The sequence below is a fragment of the Sinohyriopsis cumingii genome, chromosome 1 (genome assembly GCF_028554795.1).
Source record: "Sinohyriopsis cumingii isolate HCF-2022 chromosome 1, ASM2855479v2, whole genome shotgun sequence".
NCBI lineage: Eukaryota > Metazoa > Mollusca > Bivalvia > Unionida > Unionidae > Sinohyriopsis > Sinohyriopsis cumingii.
The window spans coordinates 35,062,168-35,081,281 of record NC_142961.1 but is presented as its reverse complement, the minus strand read 5'-3'; the positions used below and the strand labels follow the sequence as shown (position 1 = coordinate 35,081,281).

Sequence of the window (19,114 nt, the reverse complement as noted above, 5' to 3'; positions counted from 1 at the left end):
TTGGTGCAGCCTTGACTAGACATGTTCTTCCTCATTTGTCACAGGTTTCTCACAGGCCCATAATGTCACTTGACAACATCAAAGCTGGTCAGTCTCCATTTTAACTTCTTGCCATCTTCCATGCCTTAAGATCTCTCTCTGATCTAATTATGAGTATGCATGCTAGTAATCAAACAGACAATGTGTGTGTGTTGTTATACATTAATAATATGGGTGGAATGGAATGGATGATCTTTCAAAATCTATTTGGGAATGGTGCCTTAAAAGAGATATTTATATTTCAGCCATATGCTTACCAGGGGTTGATAATATTTCTGCCAATTTCTATCCTATAAATTTTTCAGACTCCTCTGAGAGGATACACTAAATGTGCCATTGTCACTATCAGTTTTGAGAAAACACCAGAACTTACGAAGTTTGGACTGATCTGAACTTGAAAAAGAACATTTTAGTAGGCTTTGCAATTCACTTCTTTTAACCAGATATTGGTTTGTTTGCTTCGTGGTTAAGATAGATAAATTTGTTTCATGGAATCTAGAATATTTAAATGTGATGTTTTTTCCTTTTCCTGGCATGAATTTCAACCTTACATATTTCCACCGTCCTGTGTAATAGGAAAAATTGTTAACCAGAGTTAACAAAGCACTTATGAAAATTCCATATTGGCCATCTCAGCATTGGCTGTCTTTACTTATGGCTTGTATTGTTGATATTCCTGCCAGGCTGCCTTGACACAAGGGCCTGCTTATACTCACATGCTCTGGATAGATTAATCCTCTAAAGGGAAAATTGAAGCTGATAGGTGTGGTTGCACCAGAGCGTTAAACCTGCAAAGTGGAAGACTTCCAGAGAAAGCTACTGAGTAATTTCTGGGGAAAAGGCACACAAAAGCAGTATGACCTTACATGGAGGAGGTGGAACATTTGGTATTCTGTCAGGGATAAACTATCTCTGTAGTGCATCTGAAGAAACAGTTGTGACGTTTTTAAGTTCCTATAGTGTTGTAAACACTCACAAGTCCATGCAATTGCAAACTCTACAATTACTAGGTCAGAATTGGTGTTCAAAACCATTTTTAATCATTGGTAATCTGGTGCTTAGTATATTATAGTACATATATATATATATATATATATGTTTATTAAAAACAACTACCTACCTACCTAACCTAATTTTAAAAACAGTGCAATAGGAAACATATTTGGTGGAGGGGACTTGCAAGATATAAATTTAAATAAGACAGTTCTACAGATGAGATGATTCTTGAATTTTTGTGTTTTGTTGTCTTTCTTAAACATGCTACTTGATAAAAGTGAAGCCAAAGGCTTACAGAAAATGGGCCCAACCAAGCATACCTGAGATGTGATGGATAGGGGTCATTATTAGATTAACCCAGAGGCTGAGCATGTATCAACCCTCCCAGACCCATCCTGTTATGATGTGGTATAGACAACAAAAACGGGGATAAAATATGACTTGTGTAGGGTAAAACAGTAGGTTTTATATGACTGTATCCCATGATTATGTTTATTTTTAAAAAGTGCCTCTCATGCAAGTGCCTTTGTGAAAATGCTACTTTATAAATGCTTTATAAATGCCCCCAGCCATCACATCTAAAGTATGCTTGGATGGGGGCCCATTCTATGGTATGAACAAGACTCTGGTCATCTGCTAACAATTGTATATTTAGCCCAGTATATATGGTAACAAACCTTGAAAACACCATTCTGACAACAGCATGCAGATATAAAGATTGTTATTTTAAAGAATTGTTTGGTCAGTAATGGAATAATGGATGCAGTTGTCTTCTCAGGCTCCTCCATCCGACCCTAAAAAGGAGACATTGTCTTGGTCAGCATCAAGGAAAAGCACAGGAATTATCAGTAGTGCCTTTGCAACATGTTTAACATTTTAATCATCTACTTTTGCATGTTTTTATTTGAATCAGTTTATTTTTCTTTAGTAGTTCATTTGACATCTTCCAGCTTTTGCCACTCTCTTTGATAGTCATTATTTGATTTTGACTAAAGATATGCAGTTTGTGTGTGTCCTATGCTTCAATTAGATTTCCATTATGATTTAGAAAAAGCACAAAAAATTATATTTTCTTCTAAAATTGTAAACAATTATTCACATATCGGTTTGAATCTTATGCCAATTAACCTGGTACATTTTGGGAATCTGTAGTTATGGGCAACATTATAATCAAGGGTATTTCAGAGAGGGATCAATGTAATATTATGAAGTTGAAATCAATTTACCACTACTGGTGTCGTATACAAAACTTTTGCATTCTTTAGGTCAATTAGCAATTAAATTAACCTCTGTCTTCTGTCATTATATATTGTATATTTTACCTTGTGTAATTCTCCATGGGTCTGCATTGAAATTTGACCCCAGTTATCCAAACGACTTTTAATTATTATAATTACATTCTTTACTGTTCATGACACTTTATTTCATTTAACAGATTCTTTCCCCAGTATCTGTTTAGTGCCTTTGAATTTGCATGAATGAATTTTAATTTTAAAGGTAGATAAGACTTTGATTAGGGGTGTAATTTACAGCTTAAAATTTCCATTTGATCTAATAATTTCTCTCCTTGAGGAGAACTAATGATACAATCATTTATCTTAGTTTTCAGTCAAAGCAAATGGCTTTACATGGTACAAAATATGAGAAGGCATTGAAAAAATTATAATTACAGCTTTCTATATACACAAGTGCTTAAGTAGATGTCCAATTTAACAGATGCCCTGATGACACAGATTACACTAAAAAAAAAAAACTGAAGTGTACAAATATGTGTTAGCTGTGTATTTGTTTTGAAGGAAATGCTTTCTTACTCCCAGTAGAGGCACTATAGGCGAGTGGTCTAAGGTGCTGCCATTCATTGAACATTGCCATCTCCCCCCTGTCCATATGGGCTCAAGTCTCAAGCTTGGCAAACATAGGTGTGTGAGAAAGCTTGCCAGTAGATTTCCCATTGGTCAGCGTTTCCACCCAGGATTTTTCAAGGTTCTTCCTCAATGAAATATACTGGCTGTCATGTATATCATGTGCTGAAAGTTGGCTTTCCACCCATAATGACAACAACAACATCCAATAGAAAGAAAATCAAAGTATAGTATTTGTGGCAGAAATTTTAATAAATATTGTGTTCAAGAGAACATTAGAGCAGGGCACATGAATGAAGCTTCCCTTAGTGTGTGTATATATATATATATATATATATATATATATATATATATATATATATATATATATATATATATATATATATTATTATTATTATTAATATTGTGGACACATCATAACTTGAGAATATCCTTAACATTTTGCTTGAAAATATTGGATTTTAAATTTATTGGATGTTTTTAGCACTACTGGTAACAGACCATAAGTGCTTATAGGATGGTCTGTTGTCCATTGTCTGTCCATCCATTAGCATAAGTTTGTAATTGCTATTCCTCCAGAACTACCTGGAAGATTGCCTTGAAAATTTCTACACATATTCATCTTGTGGTCTAAGTTAGTTCTGGATGAATAATACTGCTTGGACAGCCAGTACAGCTGCCACAATTGGCATCTTTGAAAATATTTTATCGCTTCACCTTCAGAATGAATAGTGTCATCAACATGGGCTTTTCACTATTAGACTTGTTACGATGTTTGGTTGGTCTTAAATGAATATGGTGCCAATCTGATGTCCATTATGGACACCACAGTGGCTATTTTGTTTGTAGATGTACCATATACAAAATTATTTTGTCACATGGCAGACATTGTGGTGGACTTTGGATGTATACGAGTCCATCTTTTTTGTTTATTTTCTTTCCCCATGTATTTATTACATGAGGATGTATAATATTTAGCTGTTTCTATGTCCATCTGTCTGTATGCACAAATAAATTTTTGTTTCTGGAGCACAACTCAAAAAATGTTCAAATATAACTTGGTAAAATGTCAAGCAAGGTGCATACAGGTGTTTTTTACTACTTAAAATGTACCACAGTCAATATTGTCTATAAGCTAAATATTGGAAATGCTGGACCATGGGTACTAAATTCAGTCTAAAATGTTCCACAGTCAATATTGTCTGTAGTCTAAAAATTGGAAGTGCTGGGCCGAGGGTACTAAATTCAGTCTAAAATGTTCCACAGTCAATATTGTCTATAGTCTAAATATTGGAAATGCTGGACCATGGGTACTAAATTCAGTCTAAAATGTTCCACAGTCAATATTGTCTATAGTCTAAAAATTGGAAATGCTGGACCATGGGTACTAAATTCAGTCTTTTATATTTAATATAAATAGGGGATATGTCATCTTATGATGACTCATCTCATACAGTTGTTTCCTTATTAATTGTGTCCACAGTTTCCAGAACTTTAAAAAAATGCAGGACTTGTTATTAAGGCTGCAACATTTACACATGCATAATTGGCACAGTTTAGCTAAATGCCTATAATGTTTACAAAGTGAGTAACCATCTAAATGACTATGCACGTGGCTGTCAGTTCAAATAATAATAATAATAATAATAATTAAAGACTTTATTTAGAGAAGGTAACTCAGTTATAGAACTAATCTACCTTGAGCCCTTCTATTTATTATCTACAATATATACAGTATATACAACATGTGAAGAATCTGGCCTGAATTATATACTTCCATAATTGAATTATATACTTCCATGCATATTTTAAGACAACTGTTCAGTAAGACTATTAGGCTAATTTTTAAATATGGTATGGATGTTTTTCATACTTAATCTCATTGCTAGGAAAAAGTAGTTGTTGGTGAGAAATAGTTTGCCAAACATTCATTATAGCACATCAGGTTGTCCTTGATGAAAAATGGGTTTAAAAACCACATTACTGGTAACTACCTTTGAAAAGCATGTTCATTACCAGAACCATTCATGATTAACACTTTTTCTAGTTGTACTTCTTATACTAAGTGTCTGTCTTACCAAAACATCCCTTGCACATGTTCAGGCAATATGTCTAGTTGCGTGATTGATTATTTTTTTCATTATGAACATAAATGTAACATTATGAAACAGTATCACCGCTCCAATGGCCTAGAGGTAAGAAAATCTGCCTCAGATGCGGGAGGTCACAGGTTCAAACCCTGGCCGAGTCATACCAAAGACTTATAAAAATGGTGCTAACAGCATTAAGGGGTTAATGTTAGGACTGGTCGGCCTGGTGTCAAGATAATGTGACTGGTTAGGACATGATACTACATGTCTGTGGCATGATGCTCAAGTGCTAGAGATCACTATACACTGCTGCACTGCAGACATCGTAGCGATATGACTGAAAGTTGTTAAAGCTACGTTAAAAGTCCAGATCATACACATGAAACAATATTGCATATTGGATCCTACAGATGTTTTACTTAAATTTTCAGATACATTCAGCAAAGAGTTAAGAACTGAATTCTGTCCTTACAAAACATAGCATACAGCAAACAAAACAGCTTGTATTATGATGAGCATGCACCCTGTCAGTACTTTACAGTTTTTATCTTGATACAGCATGCACCCTACCAGTACTAAATTGCAGCTTTTATCTTGGTACAGCATGCACCCTGTCAGTACTTAGCAGATTATATCTTCATACAGCATGCACCCTGTCAGTACTTTGCAGAGTTTTTAGTCATGTTGTAAGCATAATGTGCACATCAGCAAAACAGTTTTGCTTTGACTCATTTAAATTAAACAGCATTATTTTGTTTATTGTATGTCATGTACATGTTTAGAAATACTGGTAAACATTGCTCCCTTGTTATAATGTTTTAAATTTATTGTGAATGAAATGCACAAAAAATTTCATACATAATTACATAGAGATTTTATGGATAAAATTCTGTGTATGCTCAGTTTTCATGATATTTTAAACAAATTAAACAAAAGTTGCTTATAATAACCAAATGTTTTACATTTTTTTAGGAAGTCGAGCCAGGGATCTGTTTCTGCATTCACATCTTCCCCTCACTGTTCTGAGCCAAATATGGTAAGTAATAGTGATAGTAGCAAAAATAAATTTCTTTAGAGAAATTTTAAAATTGTGACAAATACCTGAACATGGAAAGGACTTTAATGATCCTTACAACTACCATCCCCTATTGCTAACAAGCTGTATTTTCAATATTGGAACAAATCACGATGACCCAGGCATCACAAGTCCAACAAACTTTATGTTCAGTTCTTTTCTTAAAGGATAGAAATTTCATAGTTACGGTAGGTACCACCCTTTCAGCAAGCTATATTTAAATGATACAGTGTACCTTTAGGCAAGATATTATCAATCATTTTCAAATTGAAAATTAAGGGTATACTACAATTCCATGCATCCAAGACTGTGTATACTACAGATTGTCAACTACAAATATATGCTTAAATCGGCTGTTCCCATAATTTTTTGGCAGTGACCCTAAATTTAAGTTTTTCTGAGCTTCATGATCCCATTTCCATATTAGGATAGGTTTTGCGACCCGCAAAACAAAAACCTGGTGACCCCTGTGACCATCCAGAACGTACTTGTTACCCTGATTTGGGTCATGACCTGGGGGTTTGGAACCACTGGCTTAAATAGAGTTCAGAAATCAGCAAGAAAAAATAGGTTTAAATTTTCAAAATCTAAAACTGTTTGTATGCACATTTGCCAGCTACATATACATGGAATTAATAATGACCCATTGTTCTTTTATCCCTGTCATGGAAGAGATAAAATTTTTAAGACTTAGTTTTGATTGTAAACTTTCTGTTTATTAGAAACTTTGGGATTAAATGTCAGAGAGCTGTGGATTTAATATTAGTTGTGGTAAACCCAAATTGGGGAGGAGACTGGAAGGTCTTACCCATTTTATACAGGACTTTAGCACAATCTAAACTTAACTAGTTTGATTGTGTATTGATAAACTTATAAAATTTGACCGGCAGATGCTTGAGCCAATACATAGTCAGGGACTTAGGTTTATCTGGGAGCTTTTAGAATTTCCTCTTCAGAAAGCCTTTTTGCAATCAACTGAAACATGTCTTTATCTGTTTGAATTGTATTGGCTGGTTGAATTGTATTGGCTGGGTGAATTATATTGGCTTTTCAGTATACCACCAAAATATCCTTTAATCCATCTAATCCTGCATATGATGCCATCCTTAGGCACTAATACATTTACACCAACTTTCATTCAGCCTTTTGAATTCATCCTCATGTAGTTTTAAGCAGCAAAAATAAACCTTGCAAACACTGTGATGTTCATTATTCTCATTTTACCATTTTGGTTATCAAAATTCGTAAACATAATATTTGACCTTTACCCAAAATCTCTAATCTTTTTCTCCAAGTAGATTCAATAAAATCAGAGCCTCTTATCATGCCTACATGTCCCTGTATACGGATGGCTCCAAAGATGGACGCAAGTTTAGATTTGCCATTGCAACACTTGATGACACCATCATTCTCAAGTTGGTTGCTAGATAAAGCCTACATTTTTACTGCTGCAAGCAGAACCTGAACCATACTCAAGTCTTTGAACTGCATTGAATCCTCCCAAAAAGAAATTTTTATCATCTTTTGGGTTCCATTTTCAAACTGAGAGCCTCACAATCTTCAGCTTGTGAAGCTGTTAATATCCCAAATCTTTCAGAAACACAATTTGCTTATACAATCAGAAACATGCATTCTGTACTGTTTTCTGCCTTTAGTTACATAGATATTAAAGGTGATGAAAGAACAGATAAATCAGATAGAACTGCCTCTTGGTCACCCATTTCCAATGAGAAGATTCCATATCTTGACTGCAGATATTACATAACTCAGCATTTTCTTCATACCTGGCAAAATGTGTGGAATGAATACTTCAGAGACGAGATTTAGAACATCAAACCCCTCATTGGAGGCATCCCTTATATTTAGTAAATCAGAGAGATGATGCTTAGTGAAGGCTGAACCTTGACCAATTCTGTCAGTGTCCACTCACAGTTCAACACATTCTTTCTGAGTGGTGACTTAACCCATGCCAGACAGAAGTTCTTTGATGTGAACTCAGTTGAGAACTTTGTGATGATGCAACACCAGAGAAAATCTTGAAATGAGAGGAAATGAAAAATTTGGCCATATGTTTTAAGGATTTTACTTTTTTTTATTCTTTAACTCCTCAGTCCACTCCACATCAATATCTTTTCCAATGCAGATGGTAAGAAGACCAGTTTAGCATCACAGTGTGCCAACATCCCATGCTTCATTTGTCTTTGGTCTGGACTGCATTTAATATACAGTCAATTAAAAGTAGATGTTACTGGGCACCAACCAGACATAGGCAGGGCTCAGTAAAACCATTTATCTTTGTCCAGATTGCATAAAAATTGACTGTGCTGAAAAAATGTTACCACTTACTCATCCCTGGACCAAGTACATGTATATACAGATTCACTTCTTGAGAATATCTCTTTTCATTTTCTGCTCTTAACGTACAGGTCATGAAAATATTGTGCTTAAATTTAAGACCAGGTTTGAAAGCCTTCATGTTGGACAACTCTTGTGATTTTACTAAGATTGATGAAATTCTGTGAAGGGATGTTCTGAATGAGTATTGCAGCCTCCTCACAGAAGTAGGTCACTGTAACTCATATTTTTTGCTTTGCTGAACTGGTTTCAGTCTCATGCACTGTTTATGAACCTTCAAACTGGGGGATTATATGCAGCCCCAATAGTACTGCAACATTTTACTGGGTTTTAATTTTGCATTGACCTTATGACTACATTGAAAATTTTGTGTTTGATATATTTAATGCACAATACTGCCATACCTGTAATAATCAGCCATAACAAGAGGGCATATCTTGATAAGTACTACACCACTACACCAGGTCCATCGTTTTGAAAGTAGATGACTGTGCCTCATATTCACATTTGACATATTTTGGTTCAGTTTGATACTTTTACTTAAACTAGCTGACTTTATACATCTCCCTTGGTACCATAGGTCACAGTGATCTATATTTCATATTTTTATTTGCTTTTGTTATTATATTTAGCTCCTGACCACATAGATTTTTGGGATGCTATACGCATATTATCCAATATAGTCTTGAAACTCAGTATGCATCTTTAGGAGTACTTGCCATGTATTTCAGTAGTATGTTATGCTAAGACTCCTGAAATTCTGTGAAGGGATGTATCTTGATAAGTACTACAGCCTTTCAGTAGTATATCAATACTGGCCATATTTTGACTTCACTAACTTTGGTTAAATTTGGTGTTTGATGTTTTATTTTTCAGGATTGAAATCATGCAATTGACAATATGTGTCTCTGTTGCCATCACATACTTATAAAAAAAGAGACTAATTGGGATTTGTATGTCATCCTTCACTGGGTCAGATTTAGTTTTTTTAAAAACTTAGCCCATGACAATACAACTTTCAGACATATTTGCATAGTATTCAATCCAGAATCACGAAACTTGGTGGGTGGGTGCATCTTGGTTGAAGACACTGTGACATATTTCATGCTGATTTACTTTTGTTAATATTTTGTGTTAAATTTCATTTCATGGGAGATGTTTATGTTCCAGTCATGAAATTTGATTAATGGATGCTTCTCTGTTACTACAATGCATTTGGAACCAAGTAAGGTCACTGTGATCAACATTTCACATTTTACTAACATGAGCTAAGTAATTGTTTTAATGTTCACGTTATTCATCCATTCAAGTTCTTTTGTAAATCATACCTACTCAGAAAATCCATTGTGACCAAGGTAGGAATAAATGTTTATTCAGTAGTAAACTTTCCATATTAACGACTATACATGGTATAGTATGTTACACATTATCAGGTCGGGGCCCCAAGTGGTCTAAAGTGCTTTCCGTTACGGATCACTGCCATCTCACCGCTGTCTGCGTGAGTTCGAGTCTCCGATTTGGCCAATGTGGGTATGCCAGTAGCTTCTCATGGGTCGCTGGTTCTTTCTGGGATTTTCCTGGGTTCTTCCTCCACCATTAATACTGGCCGCCATGTATAGCCTATCGTGTGCTGAAAAATGGCGTTAAACCCTACAACAACAACAACATTATCAGGTCAACTGGATTGTACATGTAAATGAGTAAGGAATTAGTAGAGTGGACTGCATGCAACAATTGATTTTCATGGGAGACCTAACATGTGGTTAATTAAGGTAATTATTGATGCATGAACTTGATGTCCTGCTGGCTGTCACTCCAGTTTTACTCAAATCCTCTGACTTTCATCCAGTTATATTTGGCTTCTATGTATGGACAATGATATATGCTTTTGAAGCAGATTTTTTGAGGAGCATTGATTTGAAGAAAAAAAAAATAGCATTAATCTTTTTTTTATACAAAATTATCACCACCACATTGATATTATAGAGAAGAATGGTCTTTTTTTCTTTTCTTGATGTCGTTAATTCTGTCACACTAGGTAGATAGTTAAATAGGTGGTTGGGTGGCAAGGTACAGTATACCAGCACAAATACTGGTTACTATAATGCAAGTTGAAGGTTAAAATATCAGATGTTAAGTTACAACTGATTAAAAGCTAAAAAGTTAAAATGTAAATGGACAAGGTTACAGAAACTCTTTTCTTGGAAAACTGGACACGATGACTTTACTCACAATTTCTTCTTCAGAATAACTTTTGTTCCAGAGTAAGTTGTTTATCCAATCATGGCAGATTGCATGCACTTAGAATGATAAAGACACTTTAAGATTCTGGGGTCTAAAGCCATGAGTCAGAGGTTATGGTCACAGTCAGTCTAAAAAAGGAAATAATGATTTGCACACATTATGTTCAGTTCCAGACTGCAAACTTCATTTTTTGGTTCATGTGATTGAGAGCCATTGATAATTGATCCCCAGGGTCAACCAGCCTTACTACATAGATGACTATTAAATGGAGGAGGATGTCATATAATGTGTCATTTATGATATTCTTATTACAGTTTCCTACTTTTGTTTTAGAAACTGATAAAATATGCTTTATTTTCAATGTGATTGTTCAAAATGTGGATAAAGAAACACAACATTTGCATACCAAAGTATAGGTTGACAGAACGTGCAATTTAGAATAAATCATTTAAATTCATTCTAGCTTACATGTATGAAAGTGAACCTGTCTGTCTGTCTGTATGTATGTATGTATGTATGTATGTTTTTGAGGCTAATTATTGGGCTCAAGTTGACTAGGCTGTTTTTGCTACCAATAAAAATGCTTCATTATATTGACTGGTTTTGCTTCTATTCCATTCTTGTTTGTCTATGTTGAAATTCATCTTTTTCTAACCTTTTGGTGTAAGAAGAGCATGGTAATCAGTATTCTGCAATGTGGATTATTTAGCTTAAATTAAATGGATAAGTGATAAAGAAATCAAGCTGATAATGTGTTACTGTCTTTCCATACAACAGTTAAAGAATCATCATTAGGAATATGTGATATTCACAGCTGTTGAATGTTGATAATGTGTTACTGGTCACCTCCAGTCAGTGACCAGTGGTTTTGTTACTCTTTAACTCGTCAGAGAGAATTGATTTGGTTGATTCATTTGTTGACAAATAAATTAACCAAAAGAATTCCCTCTGTGTTACAATAGTAATGAAACTGGTTAGTGACAGGGGGTTGACAAGACCACCCCAGCAGATGGAAGGGAACACATCAATATCCATTCAGTCATTATCTTCATTAAGTTTATATTTTGTCAGAAGTGAGGGTAACCTTCTTCAGGAGACCAATCAGATAGATCCCAAAACCCGCTGCAAGCCCAATGAATTTATATGAGAGTCCATTAATACTTCTGTCCAGCTCTTCTACAGATATTAAGTTGTTGCATTAGCAATGAAATTACGAACAAAAGAGAAAACTGGAAATGCCATTTACAAAACACCCAGAAGCCAAGAGTCAGCTACTATCTTACCTAAAGAAGCAGTCTATTTATTGGAAAAGTAGAGAACCTTTTGAATATACCAATTACATACTCTACAGTAGGTAGGTATTAGCATCTCTTTTTAATTGGGAGTCCAGGTCTTTCTAACTAGTTAATGTGTTGCTGTTAGTTTGTGTTACCTCCATACAGCAATTGAAGAGTGAGGATGTCAGAAACCACTCACAACTATTGCATTGTTGATAATGTTACTGGCTTTCCCTACTACAATTGAAAAATCATCATTAGGATGTTAAAAGAAAACCACTCACAGATGTTGCATTGTTGATAATGTGTTGCTGGCCTTCACTACTACTACAATTGAAAAATCATCATTAGGATGTTAAAAGAAAACCACTCACAGATGAAACATTGTTGATAATGTGTTGCTGGCCTTCACTACTACAATTGAAAAATCATCATTAGGATGTTAAAAGAAAACCACTCACAGATGTTGCATTGTTGATAATGTGTTACTGGCTTTCCCTACTACAATTGAAAAATCATCATTAGGATGTTAAAAGAAAACCAATCACAGATGTTGCATTGTTGATAATGTTACTGGCTTTCCCTACTACAATTGAAAAATCATCATTAGGATGTTAAAAGAAAACCAATCACAGATGTTGCATTGTTGATAATGTTACTGGCTTTCCCTACTACAATTGAAGAAACATGATCACTAGGAAGTTAGAAACCACTCACAACTTATAATTGCAAGTTGATAATGTGTTACTGGCCTTCCATACAACAATTGAAGAATCATCACTAGGAAGCTAGAAACAACTCAGAGCAGTATTGACCAGGAAACCTTACTTGCTGGTCAGTGTTTAATGTGTATGGGTAGAATATTGAAATTTAATTTCACTTGTTAATACACTTTTTAAAACTAAAGTTAATTAAAAAAATGCACTGGATGAAAATTGTAATGAAACATTCTGGATATTTTATACTGTAATTACCATAATGTGGATTTCTAAATTCTGGGATATTTACATAATATTTTACACACTGGTTCACTACTAATCTTTGTATGAATTTGAATGTATTTAAAGTCTTGTGCATATTTAATTGTGGTGGTATATAAATTGCCTTGTTTTAATTGCATTTGTTGTCTAAAGACACCTCATCTTGTAAAAATTGTGTATAATATTTATGTACCAGGGTAATTGTAGAAAGCTAGTGGAAGATTGGTCAGTTTTTCTAAATGAGGCTTCAAACTTCTTTAACACATTAACCCCTGGCGACATGTTTACATGGCAAGAGGTAGTTGCCTACCACCGGGCTCTGTAGTGTCAAGGTCATGTATGATACACTAAAGTGGTTGGTATTATAGAAAGGTAGACAGATGTAGCTCTACAATTATAACAAACAATCTGGAAGTTCTTGTTGCACTACAAAATACAGTCGGAAAAACCTCTTTTTTTTTTCTACATCCCAAAATTCGCCCGTGGTCAGAATCCGATTTTGTGTCCGGATTTTAGACTTTCTGGTCTCAGGTCTAAGGCGGACTGGTATGAACTGCAAATAGACAGATGAACCTTTGCAAAAAAGTAGGATAAGATGGACATTTAGAATAAAGAGTGGTCTCGATACGAAAATAATGTCCATTAAGCAACACCCCCAAAAAACAACCTCCAACTTTTACATTACTGATCATGCGTGAGCCAAATGGCCAATGAAAAACGATGTTTCTAACACAACTAGGCATTAGATTATTGGAAAATCACCTGGAAGTTGATGTATTAGGATGTATTCAGAAATAACTTTCAAAATGTGTTTCCTACTTGAATTTCAGATGAAAATGAAAAAAACCTTTAGGGATTAATGTGTTAATGGGTGCATTTTGATGACATCACCAAATTTGAATATTCCTTGCGTATTTAATCACTTGTGCATCGACATTGCACATAAATGATAAATTTTGCCATTCCTTGACGATTTGTAAAAAGATAAAAAATCCTTGTTAAAGTCATTAATTACTTTTAAGGGGTAGGGGTGGGGCCAGGATATTTCCAAGCAGGATTTTTGTTTATCTTGAAATAATTTTTTAAAAAGTACCTATAATATCATGGATTTAAATCATTCTTTTTATTTTAAAAATAAATCTATAAATCAGACGAGGAGTGTTCTTTTAAAAGATCTTTTTTTTGAGGAAAGTAATTTTTTTCCCCAAAAGATTTAGCCTCCTCCTCTGCCTCCCTTCCTCCAGTTTTCAAACATTAGATGTTCAGTCAATTGGTCAGCTTGAAAGAATAATGAAAATTAGTTTGCTCACTAAACTTTCCATAATGTCAGCCTGCTAAAATTAAATGATCGAGGCTTTAAGAGCTAAACTTTTAAGTATTGATTGAATAGCTGCATTTTTACCACTGGTAGTGAGGTACATGTATCTGTCATATTAGCAGTACTCTGCTACCTGGAGGGATTTCTATTTGTGATATAAACTATTGATTATCTACCACTTGAGATGTCAGTGGATAGGGATGATCTACTTGTTTTGCCTGACAATAGCTTTATAATACCCTAATACCTACCAACACCTCAGGAGGTCAGTGTAGATGGTCTTTTGATAGGTTCACCCAGAAAGTTTGTAACAACAGTTATGTTATATATGAATAGATATAGCACATACAGGTGCTTTATAATATATTATAATCTTATTTTGCTACTAGTCTCTTTAGAAAAGCCCTATTAATTTGGAAGCCTTCCATGTGGCTTCTACTAAGGACTCCCATAAGCCCACCCAGATTAAAAGCTGATGCCAAGGATATTTTTGTTGGTTGGATCATTTAATGACTTGTTTAACACAATAATGGTTATACCATATTGATAACACAGTAATGGTTATACCATATTGATAACACAATAATGGCTGTACAATATTGATAACACAATAATGGCTATACAATATTGATAACACAATAATGGCTATACCATATTGATAACACAATAATGGTTATACCATATTGATAACACAATAATGGCAATACAATACTGATAACACAATAATGGCTATACAATATTGATAACACAATAATGGCTATACAATATTGATAACAATAATGGCTATACAATATTGATAACACAATAATGGTTATACCATATTGATAACACAATAAGGCTATACCATATTGATAACACAATAATGGCTATACCATTTTGATAATGGCTATACCATATTGATGAAATGGGAGCAAAGTACCTTCCCAAAGCATGCAGCTGGCTCAGGCTGCTTTGGGTGGAAGGGTTTCACACTTATCACTCTAATGGATGGACATGTGCAAGTTACACTCTTCCATTACACTGAATGGCTTGTGCTTAATAAAGTCATTTTTGTAAGCATGGATCAGGTTGACTGCAGGCTATGCAGCTTTATGGGTTGATGTGACTTTTGGGTACAAAATCATATTTCAGGGCATTTGTATTGAACACAGTTGTAGCTCGGGAACAAGGTAAAGTTGTAATTAAAATATCTCTTTAAGACCTGATACTGTGGTCAAGAAACTTTACCAATTTAGGGTAATTGAAGTCAAAATATTTGGATGAAAAATTGTTCATATCCACAATTATAATCTGCACTTTGATCCCTTAATAGCATGCATTAGGATCTAGTTGACCTGACTGATAGGCATGCTGGTGTGTATGCTATTAAAGAGAGAATTGACCAGGGTGAATATTTAACTAAAGACTTAAATGGGCATTTAATTCTTTCTGAAGAGATGTGTTAGTTCATTGGAGAGAATGTAGGATTTGTATTCTAAGGGTAGCAGGCTTTAATACCTGCCCACGTCATCCCAGGCCTGGTACCTTTGTATTATTGGGAAAGGCATTTAGCTCCCATTTCTTCTGTGTGATGTAGTTGGTAGTGTACATGTTAAACTGATTGATTGATTGATCATATTTTGATGGCACATCAGCACTGTTAGGCTATTTAGCACCAAACAGAATGTTATATGTATAATCTTTTAAAAATTATAAAAAGTCTCATATCAACCAGTGATATCAAAACCAAATAGTTGAAATTAAAACAATAAAATGGTAACGGTGAAAAATAAAGCTTCCTGATCAGTGGGGGATGTAAATGTGTATGTTAATGAAGAATGACGAAAAGGTATTAAAAAAGGGACAGTGTATTTATTGCATAAAACTGCACAAGGTGATGACATAAAAGTTAGAGTTTAGAGTAAATATTCACTGCTTTCAGGAACTCTATAATACGAGTTGTTAAACTGACATTAAAACCAAATCAGTAAAGAAGAAAAATACATGAAAATCATCATTGTTAGCCTGCCTTTATCCCATTCACTTGCATGTTAAAATACAGAAGTGTTACAGGAAACTCCTAGGGACCAATAAAATTGATGATAAAATATGTGATAAAGATACACTATTGATTATATAATGTAATTTTTGAAAAGCACTATTACAGATACCTTCAGACATTTTAAATAATATTTGCAAAACAGCTGTAAACCCCAGAGGGGCACTAAATATGTTGTACCCCATTGCCCATGCAGTCCAAAAGGTACAAATTTCATTTAAGTACAGACACTCTTTACCTGCTATTCTAATCTTGAAAACAGTAATACAGTCTTAAAACGTTGTAGGTCTCCTTAACAGTGGAGATAATCTGAAACATATGGAAATCTTTTATGCCTTCTGTTGAACATTATGTATAGATTTAAAACCTGCTTCTCCAGTAAAATGTACTCAAAACCAAATTTCTGAAATTTAAAGTTAAAATTGAATTAGATTGTCCATAATTGCTGACAGCACTGTTTTTCTGGAATAAGGTTCATTGTGCTGTTATGTGAAAAATTTGTAGAATGAACCAACCAGACACATATAAAGGTGTCTTGATTGCCCCCTCCAATTAAGGAGGTGGAGCACTGTACAGGTGTGTTCCTCTCTGCAGATAGGGTGGTGTAGCACTATATGAGAGTATTTCTTTCTCCAGATAAGGTGGTGGAGCACTACACAAGCATATTGCTCCCTCAGGATAAGGAGGTGGTCACTGCCCAAGTATGTTGCTCTCTTCTGTTAGGGAGGTGGAGTACTGCACTGCACAAGTGTGTTACTCTCCAGATAATGGGGTACTGAGCACCACACATGCATGTTGCTCTCTCCAGATAAAGAGGTATAGCATCACACATGTATGTTGCTCTCTCCAGATAAAGGGGTATAGCACCACACATGCATGTTGCTCTCTCTCATTAGTGATGTGGAGCACCACAGAAATATGTTGCTCTTTCTGGATATGGAGGTGGAGTAGTGCAAAAGTATGTTGCTTCTTCCCATTAGGGAGGTGGATTATCACACGTGCATGTTGCTCTCTCCATACAAGTATGTTGCTCACTCCAGATAAGGAGGTATAGCACCACACATGCATGTTGCTCTCTCTCATTAGTGATGTGGAGCACCACAGAAATATGTTGCTCTTTCTGGATAGGGAGGTGGATTACCACATAAGCATGTTGCTCCTACATTAGGAAGGTGGACTGCCACAGAAGGTTGTTGCTTTCTGTTAGAGAGGTGGTGCATGACACATTTTTTGTTCAAGGAAGCTTGTTGTCCCCCCACATGGGAGATGGTGCATCACTCCCAACATTTTAAAGTTACTCAGATGGGTATGACCAGCAATGGACCTTCTAAGCAGTGAATTACTTGATGAAGTATTCTCTGATTATCACTCTATAGACTCAGGGTATGGGGATAGGCTGGAAACGTGTACCCTGCCCCTTCGTAACTCTCACATCCCGTGTAAGATTAGTAGTCTGCCCACCTGGATCAGACCAGGGAAGGGCAATGGATTGATATCCATCTTTCCTATTATCCCAGCTAATCTTTATAGGATGTAGTGCCCTCCACCTCAGCATCATTGGTCTTATATGCCTTGCATGTACTGCTGGATCCAACTGACATAGTTGAGGTGATGATGTAGCTTGTGTCCTGTCATCACCTTCTGACAAGGTCACAGCAGATTGGAAGGCTAGAGGGTTTGTGTCATCCAGGTCAGACTGGCTATCCAGTCTCCATTCTTCCCCTTGATAACAACTCTGAATTATGGGACATGGTACAGAGTATGTCGATGCACTCTCTGATGCTCAGCCAATCCCAGATTCAGAGAATGGTAGTCAGCGATGATGTCCTTTCAATCCTCAGACTTCAGCAATGTAGAGGTAGAAGTAGTGCCACTGACACCTTCTGCCATGCTCAAGCCTTCCTCTCAGTTAGATGATAAAGTTGGGGTCTGATCCTTTGACAAGGCAATAAATGGTTTACTGGACTGTTCCGGTGGCCTAAGTTGTTAGTCTAGCATCCACTTTGGACGTGGACAGTCGTGAGTTTCAACCCTGGTCAAATCATACCAAAAACTTATAAAATGGTAGTAGCAACTGTCTCGCTTGGCACTCAGCATTATTAAGAAGTTAGTGTTAGGACTGGTTCACCTGGTGTCAGGATAATGTGACTGGGTGGACGTGATGCTATATGTCTGTGGTATGATGCCCCAGTACTAGACATCACTATAAACTGTCACACTGCAGACATGGTAGCAATATGGCTAAAAAATTGTTAAAGCTATGTTAAAATTTCTAATCACAGACACACACACACACACACACACACACACAAATGGTCTGTCTCCTGCCTCTTTACCCAGGACTTGTACCTGAATAATTTGGCACACAGTCCAAGAAAATTATTTCCGTTTTTCTTTTTCCTCATTCCTCAATGATTCAGGAAATTTTCTCGATGGTTAGCCACCGGCAAAAATGTTTTTTGGCAATATTGGAGCTGGTCCAGCCAGCTTTCTTAAAACGCATGCTGGAAGCTGTAACCAAGATGTTCACATGTGATTCATCCTCTGGGACCATTTGCCAAGTACATAAAACAGATACAGCCCCAGTCCAACAAGTGACCTCAAACTATACCTCTTTGTCAGTCAGGTTCACTGTGCTCAGGAATTAGATGATTAATACCCCTAGGAGGAAGTTTCTTGAACCCACATTACTTACCTACCATAGGAAGGGGGAGAGAAGAGCCATTGGGACCAAAACCCTCTTCTGCCATACAACCTCTACCTGACATCCCCGTTATTGCTTGGCTAGACCTTATTTCAGAGTCCATGTTGAGCATTATGGATGATGGTTGGGTCCTTTC

General features: G+C 35.7%; 1 protein-coding gene across 1 annotated transcript in view; it reads left to right on the top strand.

Annotated features, from left to right (window-relative positions):
* Positions 1 to 19,114, top strand: part of LOC149806685 (uncharacterized) — a 379,423-nt gene that overhangs the window by 53,123 nt on the left and 307,186 nt on the right. The window contains exon 3 of the mRNA XM_089956535.1: positions 5,960 to 6,023. Within this exon, the coding sequence (XP_089812661.1) occupies positions 5,960 to 6,023 (64 nt within the window). The remainder of the gene's footprint in view (positions 1 to 5,959; positions 6,024 to 19,114) is intronic.